The sequence below is a fragment of the Harpegnathos saltator genome, unplaced genomic scaffold, assembly GCF_003227715.2.
Source record: "Harpegnathos saltator strain DR-91 unplaced genomic scaffold, Hsal_v8.6 scaffold407, whole genome shotgun sequence".
NCBI classification, from domain to species: Eukaryota; Metazoa; Arthropoda; class Insecta; order Hymenoptera; family Formicidae; genus Harpegnathos; species Harpegnathos saltator.
Genome location: NW_020230214.1, coordinates 187,642 through 199,217, shown reverse-complemented (window position 1 = coordinate 199,217; position 11,576 = coordinate 187,642). Strand labels below are relative to the sequence as shown.

Sequence of the window (11,576 nt, the reverse complement as noted above, 5' to 3'; positions counted from 1 at the left end):
TTAAGAAATGTAATCGCGAACTCACATAGTTATTTCTCTATAAAAAGTCAAAAATGGAACTGAAAGAAAATAGAAACAAGTCTTTAAATAAAAATCGAAAAGAGAAAACTTTACGAAATATAAAAATACAGCATTTTGATGTGGATGAACTAAAGTTCCATTGTAAAGTAAAAAGAGATACACGCCCCTATATAGCGTACACAAGTATACAGGGCGTTTTCAAAACTGGAGATCAATCGCTCGGAAGATAATTAGGGATTCCAAAAACAAGAACAAAAGTTGGATATAAAACATGGTTTAAAAGTGCATTTTCTTCGATGTGTTTAACGAATATATAATCAATCTTTTCTTTTTTTTGGATTTCCAATCACCTTCTGAGCGATTACTTCCGCCTTTGAAAATTCTATACCTAGTTATACTACACACGAGCACACAATATATGACATATATGCATACATGTACACACGTACAAGAGGGATACACACATACACACTACAGAAATAAATACATACATATATAATTTGTGTATATGCACACAAATTATATATACCGAGTGAAAGACTACAAACAAAATAGGCGAAACAATTTTTGCGTAACGCGCCTAAAAAAAGTTCCGCAGGTTCAGAATCGGTCGCGAAACATGTTAGCGATGTGCGATCTTTACATTATTTTTTATGAACGTTTATTATTCATTTGTTGTTCCTTCAAATAAACGCGCAGGAACGACAAAACGACTCAATGCGATACTAATCGAGCCACCTCGATGAGACGAAGCAGCGGCTGGAGCGAGACGCAAATTTCGTCGGACGAACCCCTGCCGAGAAATGATTACTTACGTTCAAAGACACTCTTCGAGATGCTTGCGGACGTTTTCTTTGGTGGACTCCTGCAGTGGCATGATCGTGATCTCTTTTCCTTCAGTAGGAGTTTATCGTTTACAGTGATTTCGTCGGGCACACGATAATGTTTCACACACGTCGAGAGACGATCCGTACTAACGAGTGCACGAGGCGGGAACAACTGACTGGTAGCTCACGGGACAAACTGGTGATTAACATTGAGCAGACGTCTAATTGGCTGTTGCGGCCGACGTTTCGCGCCTAAACATGGCGCGCCAATAGACCGGCGGCCGCGTTGGCGCCGAATTCGGCAGTTTTCGATCGCGGCAAGCGAGCGCAGTAGATTTTACACAAAAATAATCACCGAAGAATTTTCGTGGCAACAGGAGTCCGCATTTCAGTGATCCCGTACGATCGATTCCCATTGCGTCGCTCAATTGTTTCGACAGTTTCCCGCGCATTTTGCAAGACTGTGCGAGTGTGGGGCATTATTCCCTCGGCAACCTCCTGCGCATGCGTCAATTATGTCACACGTGTAGCTGCTTAACATACTCGTGTCTAAAGCCAGTGGCACACAGTGCTTGTTTTCGTGCTGGATTGCTTGCTGGATGAAAATATTGCATTCTGATTAGTGCATTTCCATCCATCTTCGAAAATATACCAATCAGAACGCAGTATTTTCATCTAGCAAGCAATCCAGCACGAAAACAAGCACCGTGTGCCGCTAGATTAAGGTCCAATTCCACAACTTGCTTTAAACGGAGTTTAAACGGAGTTCAAAGCAAGTTGTGGAACTGGGCCTAAGGGTCGTATTCATAGACTGCGTTCCGATATTTACTGTCAGTATTGCAAATCTATAGTATACGTGACACAAACTATATATTTTCAGTACTGGCAGTGAATATCGGAACTCAGCCATAGTCGAATCTCAAATCAGCATTTAAAGCCAGTGGCACACGGTGCTTGTTTTCGTGCTGGATTGCTTGCTGGATGAAAATACTGCGTTCTGATTGGTGCATTTCCATCCATCTTCGGAAATGTACCAATCACAACGCAATATTTTCATCCAGCAAGCAATCCAGCACGAAAACAAGCACCGTGTGCCGCTGGCTTAAGACGATCTTGGTTAAGGTCTGCAGGAGCCATACTAAAGACCTCTCGCGGAGACCCGCGAACTAGGCAAAATTATATTGCAAATTATGAACAAAATACGAAGAGAATCACCTTATATGTATGATATTTGTAATCAGGAGAAACGCCCGCATCGTACAAAGAGCATCGTACAAAGCTTTTTTTGGAAAAAAGGTCTAAATAAAAATCGAATAAAAATTTTGAATGAAAGTGCATCCTGCGGTGCAGCACGAGCCAATATTTCCATTTATTACAAATTTTCAAGAACCCAAATGCAAAATCGGGCTCTGTACCGATCTAGATACTATAATATAAGGAAGATGTCTATGTAAGTCTGATAAGCAAATATAATGTCTGCGTGGCAAAATATGCTACACGGAAAAATACACGGAAAGTGTAGCCTAGCTGCACTATGCTGCAGTCTATGGGCCGTATTCATAGATTACGTTTACACCATAGACATATACAGGGTGTTTGATAGCTGATCATGCACACGAAAGTTGGAGATAGATTGGGTGTAGCCGAGAAGAAAAGTCATGTACCATAATGTCAAATTGCCAATAGTTATCGAGTTATTAATTAAAACATATGAGCCAACGAGCGCGTAGAGAGCGGAGGGCGGCCGCAGTAAGTACGTAGACATTTGAGCTGCGTTCCGATATCCACTGCTAGTACTAAAAATCTATAGCTCGTGTCACGTATATTATAGAGTTTCAGTACTGACAGTGAATATCGGAACACAGCCTTGATACAGGCGGAGTCAGTGAGTGACGGTAGGCGAGCGCGCGCGGCGAGGGGCAACGTAAGCGACAAGAGGCGATCGCGCGTGATTTGAAAAAAGGATCAATAAGTGTATTGAGGTTGAAGGTAAAAATTTCGAACACTTACTCTAATTAATTGAACAGTGAGAGGCAAGGGGACTCACATTAAAAAAGCACCCCGATCTGTGAGAGGCAAGGGGACTCACATTAAAAAAGCACCCGAAGAGAACATAAAACTACTACGTCCTCGTCGTTGTTCCTGTGTAACGCTAAAAGTAGTTTCTCGGAAAAATTCAACGCTATCTATCACGAATGAAAAAAATTGTTTCAATAAAAATTTCACGTACAATCTAATTCTGCAATGAAAAATGTGGGTCCCCATTTGAGATTTGAACGTTACCACCCACCCTACCCCGAGAGGATGGGGGGGAATAACTTTTATTATGTTCTTTAAAAATATTGAACAGGTATTTTTTATTTCTCAATCCAATGATCATTTCTGGAGAATTGCGGAAAATATAATTTTTTGCGATTACAGTGCCATCTATCACGAATAAAAAAAAAGTTTCGGACAAAATTTACGTATTTTGTGGCGTAGAATTCATATCTGCAATAAAAAATGGGGGTTTCCATTTAAGATTTCAAAGTTGCCCCCAACCCCCACCCCCAGGGGGTGGGGTGGGAGGTCGAGTTTGGTATCATTGGATGTCCCCACTTTTTTTTATCCAATGCATAGTTCTCGAGATATTTCAATGTCTTCAGATAAATCGTGCACCCTATATACAGGGTGTCCCATTTTAAGTGTCCACCCCAAATATCTCTCTTATTTTTTATTTTAGAGAAAAATGATTCAGACACGTTTTGTATGGTTTCGAAGGAGCCATAAGACACGTTTTGTATGGTTTCGAGGGAGCCATAAGATGGAGCCATTGATTTGACCTTGAGTCATTTGAAGGTCACGTGAAGATAACCTCAATTTTTTTAGATAGCACTCCCTATCCTTTATTACATATTCTTATAGCTGACCTCGAGAGCTTCCCAAAACACTATAATCAAATGTTTTTTGGTGAAGTACTTTTCGAGTTATAAAGGTCCAAATTTACAAAATTTTGATAAAAATACAAAATATTTCGTAAAACATTCACTTTCCGATAGTCTTATCTTACATGATCCAACCAGTCAAGGCAAGATCCGAGCATGATCCAATCAGTTAAGGCAAGATCCGAGCATGATCCAACCAGTCAAAGCAAGATCCGAGCATGATCCAGCCAGTCAAGACGAGATCCTATATTGCCTGATAATCAATGAACTGTAACAATTGTGAAAGTGCAATTGTCAATTCTCTTAATGAAACAAATATCAAGAGGCTTGTTTCAAATTTCTTACTTGGGTAACTGTCGGTATTTTGGCGAAGTCTCAGACAGATGCATATTATTATCCATTGACTTTTTTTTGATAAGACAGGAATTTTTGGTTTCTTGGCGCGTTTTTTCTTTATAATTATGGCTGCTTACCCACCAAATGGAATTGTGGACATGATTTACATTTGGGTGAGGCCAGGAATAATTACTCGGTAGCAGAAAGGCTTTATGCTGAAAGATTTCCAAACAGACGCCATCCTGATAGGAAAGTAATAAAAAGACTCTGCGACAGAGCTGAACAGGGTATTCTTAGAAGAAACCGGCGAAAATCAGGCCTTGATGAAGTCACATCATTGACTGTTATAGGTGCCGTTGCTTTGAATCCTCAAATCTCTACGAGACAAATTGAGAGGCAATACGGTATATCTAAATCAACAGCCAATCGTGTGCTCAAGCTCAACAAGTTTTACTAGGGAGTGCCATCTAAAAAAATTGAGGTAACCTTCACGTGACTTTCAAATGACTCTTCAAGGTCAAATCAATGGTACCATCTTATGGCCCCCTCGAAACCATACAAAACGTGTCTAAACCATTTTTCTCTAAAATCAAAAATAAGAGAGATATTTGGTGTGGACACTTAAAATGGGACACCCTGTATATATACAATGTGTGTATTTATACATAAATAAAACATTTGTATAAAATTTTTATTAAGTTTTTTTTATTTCTTTTGATACATGTTATATATTGTACAAAAATAATTGATGAGTTATAAGTTAATTAATATTAAGAAAAAGAATTAATTTTTTTTAAACATGAAATGTACTTTTTGAAACAATTTGAACTTTAGTTTGCTTTAGTTTAGTAGTTTGCTACGTTATGTATTCATATAAAATGTTAATAATGAAATTGTACGAACAAATAAGAAAAGTTCAATCATAACAAAAAAGAAAAACAAGAAAACTTCATAATTTACACCAACATATATTTTTCTTAAATATATATATCACATATGAAAAAATAATCATACTTAACAAACTTAAATTATTCTATAATTATAGCATAACATCTTATCTTTATGTGTGTAATATTCAGACATCACACAAAACAAAAAAAGTAAATTCATGTCTTACAATTTTAATTCTGTGATAATAAGACTTTTCTTTGTGTTTAACAAATATTCGCATTCTTATTAGTCAACAATTGCTCTTATTATTATATGGAATAAACATAACATTATATAAATATATTCTGCACACTGCATTCTGTAAATTTAAGAGATATATATTTTAGGAGATAGGGGACTTAAAATATTAAAGTAAATACTGAAGGAGACTTAAAATATTAAAGTAAATACTGAAGTAATACTGAAATTTTTTAACAGAAAATGAATTTTTTACTTGTTAAATAAACTTTTACAAGTGTGCAATTTAATAATTAATATTTTACTTAAATAATAATTTACACAAATTTTTGTTATAACTAAAAATATATTTTTTCATATGGATAATACTTGTTTTTTATATAGATAATACTTTTTAAAAATAATTAGCTTTTATAATTTCACGAGGTATGCCATATTCATTAGTAAATATTTACATTTTTTAGAAACATGGAACTTCAAAACTAACAATAGCATACAAGTCTTTGGTTTACAGTTTACATAATGCTAATAATCCAGTTGCAACATTACGTAATTAATTTGTTAACAAACGCTCTTAAATTAATATTTTACGATCTCAAATTAATATTTTCTTTGTTTAAATATTGGTTTTCCAAAATCGTAAGTTTAGTTTTACTAATTTCTATTTCCAGATTATTTATCTTATTTTTATGTTGTATTTCTATTTCATGTAACTGTTTTAAATGGTTTACTTTTATTTTGGTTATGCTTTCCTCATATCTCAACTTAAAAATCGCTAACTGTTGCTCTTGGTCCATCACTTGTTTTATACGTTGCAATTTTCTTCTTCATCTGGTGAGTTTATTAATTCTTGATTTATACACTTCCTTTTTTTCCTTTGTATATCTATACTAGAATGTATTGACTCTTTATTGCAATTTTTCAAAGGAAGTATCTCTGTAAAAATAAAAAGCAGTTTTGCTATTATATTTTCTACACATCAGAAAAATGTTAATGTTATATACTACTATTTAAACATAACATATATTATAATATAAAACATTTTGTGCAATATATACCTTGTGAATCAACAATCTTGACATTACTTTCATCATTTGTAGAATGTTCTCCGTTTATATTATCTAATTTATTTTCATTTATATTAATACATATTGCATTCAATGCAAAGTTATCTTTATCTGAAATACATAAAAGTTTATAAAATAAAAGTTAATAAAATAAAAGTAAAACACGTTGATATAAAAAATATTTAAAAACATGTGATATATATATATATATATAGGTTGCGTGAAAAGTTCGCGGAGCGAAACTGAAATAAAGAATACCAAATTCTAAAAATGATTTTATTCTTTAATATAGTTTCCATTAACTTCAATACACTTGGCCCAATGACTCTCCAATAATTTTATTTCATCGCGGAAGTGTGTTTCTGGAAGGTCTGCGAAATATGCCTCTACGGCTGCTATAGCTTCTTCATTCGACAAAAAACGCTTTCTACGGAGGAATTGTTTCAGGTTTCGGAACAGATATAAGTCGCTGGGTGCCAAATCTGGCGAATATGGTGGATGATCAAGCAATTTGTACTTCAATTCATTGAATTTAGACATTGACAAAACACTTTTGTGAGCAGGTGCGTTGTCTTGGTGAAAAATGATTTGTTTGTGCTGCAAACCACTTTTCTCACGAATTTTTGCGTCCAATTGATCTAAAAGGTTACAATAATATTCAGAGTTAATTGTTTTACCTTTTTCCAGATAGTCAATTAACAAAATCCCTTTAGCATCCCAAAAAACTGATGTCAAAACCTTTTTCGCCGATCTTTCATGCTTTGTTTGCTTTGGAGCTGAACATCCAGCTTCAGTCCACTGTAAACGTTCCTGTTTCAATTTAGGATCATGGTGATAGATCCAAGTCTCATCCATAGTTACAAAACGACGCACAAAATCGGTTTTATTCTTCTTAAAACGATCCAAACGACGCTGAGAAATTTGCTTTCGAGCGAGTTTTTGTTGAATTGTTAACGTATGCGGCACCACTTTTCCAAACACCTTTTTCATTTGTAATTTTTTATGCAAAATATGCCATACCCGTTCACCTGAAATGCCTATGGTATGAGCAATTTCACGCGTAGTCACACTTGGATCTTCAGAAACAATAACATGTATTTGCTCAATGATTTCTGGTGTTGATGCGCTTTTTGGACGTCCACTGCGTGGATCACCTTCAATGCTTGTACGACTACATTAAAACTCAAGTGCCCATTTACAAACCACTGTTTTTGAAGGAGCAGATTCCCCTAACACATTTACCATCTCGGAATGAATTTCTATTGTCTTTAAACCTTTTCTAACAAAGAACTCAATCACTGCACACTGTTTCAAATTTTCCATTGCAAACATATACTGACACGTCAACTTCAATTGGCTTGTAAACACAGAAAGAATTGACAGATGGAAATGAAACCTAACCTAGGTTCATGTGAAGAGTGATTCTATATAACCGAACGGATATAACATCAATAAGTAAACGGTAGAATTACATTGTAATTCTACCGTTTACTTATTGATGCCGCTCCGCGAATTTTTCACGCAACCTATATACATATATACAGGGTGTCCGGAATGTGATCATTAATATTTTGTGTACTGGTAGAACTCGTTAAAACAATTAAAAAAGTCCTGTGCCATTTTACAATTTTTTCAATATTTATTCCGTAATTAATTAAAATGTGTAAACGAATGAGCGCACGAGAAAACGACAGGACGGGCTCTATGTATAAGATGGCTTACCTCACGCAGCGAAAGGCAACCGTAAGCGACAAGAGGCATGCGCGCACGACGAGCGAGCGAGCGCGAACGACGAGCGAGCGAGCGCGAACGACGAGCGAGCGAGCGCAAACGACAAGAGGCGGCCGCCCAGCGCCTCTATGCGCTCATTGGCTTACATGTTTCAATTAATAACTCGATAACTATTACCAATTTAACATTACGGTACATGACTTTTCTTCTCGGCTACACCCAATCTACCAGTACACAAAATATTAATGATCACATTCCGGACACTCTGTATATTGTAAGAAGTTCAAAGGTGATGCAATTAATTTTAAAGAAAAAGATAATTTTGGTATTCAAGTTCTATTTCATAATGTCATAAAGAAATATTAATATATAACATTTAAACTGGTAACTTATATTAACAAATACCTTGTGAATCAACAATTCTTATATCGTTCTCATCACTTGTGAAATATTCCTTGTTTGTATCAAATATTTTTAAATTATTATTAGTAGACAATATGTTAAATGCAAGCTCGTGCTTTCCTAAAATGTATAGATAAAAGTTAATAGATATTAAATATAAAAATAAGAATAAAATATATTGATATTAAAGAAAATTCAATATATTTATATTGCTAGTAATTTAGAAGTGATATAGTTTATTACAAATATACCTTCAATTTCTGTTTCTGTCATATTTGATGTGAATACCACCGGTGCAGTTGTCATAAGATGTGGAACTATATTAAGAATATTGGGATCAATATTTGCATCTTCTTCCTGTGGTCCCCCACCAGTTGCTAGACGTGATTGTCTTTCTTTGGTTAAGGCATCTCTTTGGGACTGCTTTAGATTTGTCCACAATTTTTTTAACTGTTGCACAGTTCTCTATAATCATATTTTTATTTATTAAAGCATAAAAAAAAAGCATAAAAAAGTGGATACATAACGGACGTCCAATGGACATCCGTGTGCTGTCTGGGTATGTATTGAAGCATGTATATTATATAGTTCTTATTTCTTGTGAGATCAATGTTGATTGGTTATATTTTTCACATATTTCACTCCATGCGATATCTTTATCTTTTAATGTCGTAGCATCACTTTTCTTAATTTCTATTACATGTTTATATTTTTCAAGTATCTGTAAAAATACTTTTTATTCCATTGACGTATAGTGTTTGTTTTTACTTGAAATAGGCTTTTCTTTGCATGACATTCTGTACATAATACAATATTTAATAAAAATTATTCAGTAAGATTCAAATAAGTATTTTGTTTTGTTTATATATGTAATACATTGTGATATTCAGTTACTTATAATAGACTACAGAAATTACTGAATTTTATACATATAGTCTTTAGCTTGCTAAGAAAATAATACTAAACTTTATGAAATAATGATTTTATGATAGATATGTATAAAAAGTAATGCATACTGTAATGAAGAAAGAAAATGTGTCAAAAAGAAATAAATAAATAGATTACTTTAAGGTTATGGCTGTAAGAATGTTTTAATCGAGTTAATAAAAAAAGAAGTTAATAGTTAAAACAATATCAGTTTGCAATCAAATATTATTTACATAATCATTTATTTACAGATAATAATATTATTTACATAATTCATTATATTCTATCATTATTTATTATATTCTGTTTGTGCATTTTGCATGTAATCTACTTTTCTAAATTAGAAAATTAAAACGAACTCAAGTATATATCGTTGGACTCTGTTCACAAACCTGTATATTTTTTTAAGTTCTCTCTCGATGAAGGACAATTATTAAAGCGTTAATTCCTCTTTCTCTTTCTTTCTCTCTTTTTCTGAAAATGGCTCGTTATTTCTTCGATAACATTATATACAAGATAGAACGCAACCGAATAAAAATGTATCTCCAATGCAATATTCCTATTGGAGATTTCAATAGAAATATTACGGAAATAGCCGAATAGCAAATAAGTTCGATCTTAAGAACATTTTCGCCAAGATAATCTTAAAATAAATAAGAATTTCTTATCGAAAAACTTCTCCTCAAACATTATCTTATTTCACGACTATGAATTATAGGATCTTAAGACGAGCTTAATTAAATAAGACAATCTTGACGAAGATAATCTTAAATGTTGTCTTCAGCTTTGACTATGAATACGGGCCCTAGAGCAGTTTTCGTGCATAGTCGAGATTCAAACCAACGCACTCTACACTCTGCTGAGTTGACTGCGGTGCTAATATACTCTGCTGGGTTGAGGCTTTATGGTGAGAATCAACTTTAGCTTTGAGTTCGCCTCGTTGCCACGATTCAGGAGCGAACTCGATCGCCTCCGTGTGGAGCGAGTATCTCTCTTTCCGAGCGTCCGTCGAAGACCTCGGCTGTTAGGAACTGCGTTGCCGTCTTCTTGAGAGATTTGCGAGCTCTCTCTTGCTAAGTATCCGTCTAGGATCTTGGTGCGTTCAAAAGCGACGTGATCGCTTCTTCGAAGACTCTGAGCTCTCTGTCCAAGCGTCTTCAACGCCTTGGCTAGTCGCCCCGGAGCAACCGAGTCGCCTCTCGCGTGACACGAGCTTAGCGCTTTCTCTTGTACATCTCCACGCTTCTCAGGAACGTGGCAGCTTGCAGGCCGTTTAGTCCGGAAGGGCAGGCCATCCGAAACGACGGAGGTCGTTTCATTCAAACGCTCGTGGACGTATCTGTCACGAGTGTTCCTCGGGTTTCTCGGGTCGGATTTACGACCCGAATAGGCCGTACGAGACCTGAGTCTACTACCATCCTTGACTCCAATCCTTCTGATAAGGGTGTTCCGGCATCCGCGTATCTCCGCTCATTTCTGAGCGGAGTCGCAAACATTTTGGTCCTTCGAGCCGGATCGGAATCGAAGTAATTGCGCCTGCGCACAATGGCCAGTATAGAGGAACTGCTTGCTCAACAAGAGCACGTTATGAAGGCGTGTTATGAACTAGCTCGCATCAAGGAAAAAAGGGAAGTATCATTTAAAGAAGAATGTTTATCCGTTTTCGTCAATTTCATTCTGGAGAAGGAGCATTCACATAAATATGTGGACCCAAACATAGAAAAAATTCAAAGACCAAAATTTCGAAGACGTGGATAAGAAGAAGAATCTAAAATTTTAAAAAACTCGACCTCCTTTTCTAATCGGGATTTCAAAGAAATATCGCATTGCAAATCGCACAATTCTTCCTGAACAAATAGGCTTTGTTCCTCGATTTGGGCGATAAGAGGATTGCTGAAGAGCATCAAATCTCGTCTTAAACTAAATCTCGTCAAAATCACAGAAACGCCTATCAAATTTGTTGAGGGGTGGTTTGTAGTTGTTAAATAAGCGTTAGTACTGAAGTAAAATCGTATAATCAACTTAAGAGATACACTTGGTATATAGATAATGATTCTGCATACACAACTCTCTTTCTATTGTCTCGAAAAGAAAAAGACTACTATCGTCCACGCAGGACAAAAAGAACAGAACGAACTACTATGAGAGTGGACGCTCAGTCAATTGGAAGTGCACCACACACGCCCTCTCGCTTCCAAAACATTAGTTATGAT

The 11,576-nt window shown here is 35.5% G+C and overlaps 1 protein-coding gene across 1 annotated transcript; it reads right to left on the bottom strand.

The window, feature by feature from the left end:
- Positions 1-5,655: 5,655 nt before the first annotated feature.
- LOC112589140 (uncharacterized) lies at positions 5,656-9,899 on the bottom strand. The gene is made up of 5 exons (XM_025301282.1): positions 9,756-9,899; positions 8,688-8,901; positions 8,440-8,556; positions 6,295-6,414; positions 5,656-6,172 (listed from the first exon to the last, which is right to left on the bottom strand). The coding sequence occupies exons 2-5, from the start codon at positions 8,740-8,742 to the stop codon at positions 6,042-6,044; spliced, it is 423 nt and encodes a 140-aa protein (XP_025157067.1). The 5' UTR covers positions 8,743-8,901; positions 9,756-9,899; the 3' UTR covers positions 5,656-6,041.
- Positions 9,900-11,576: the final 1,677 nt, after the last annotated feature.

Excerpts from the sequence above, each read along its gene's own strand:
- LOC112589140 (XM_025301282.1), bottom strand. The coding sequence starts at position 8,742 with ATGACAACTGCACCGGTGGTATTCACATCAAATATGACAGAAACAGAA. Across the intron at positions 6,415-8,439 it reads AAGAATTGTTGATTCACAAG|ATAAAGATAACTTTGCATTG; the intron begins GTATTTGTTAAT and ends TATGTATTTCAG. Across the intron at positions 6,173-6,294 it reads CAAGATTGTTGATTCACAAG|AGATACTTCCTTTGAAAAAT; the intron begins GTATATATTGCA and ends TTATTTTTACAG.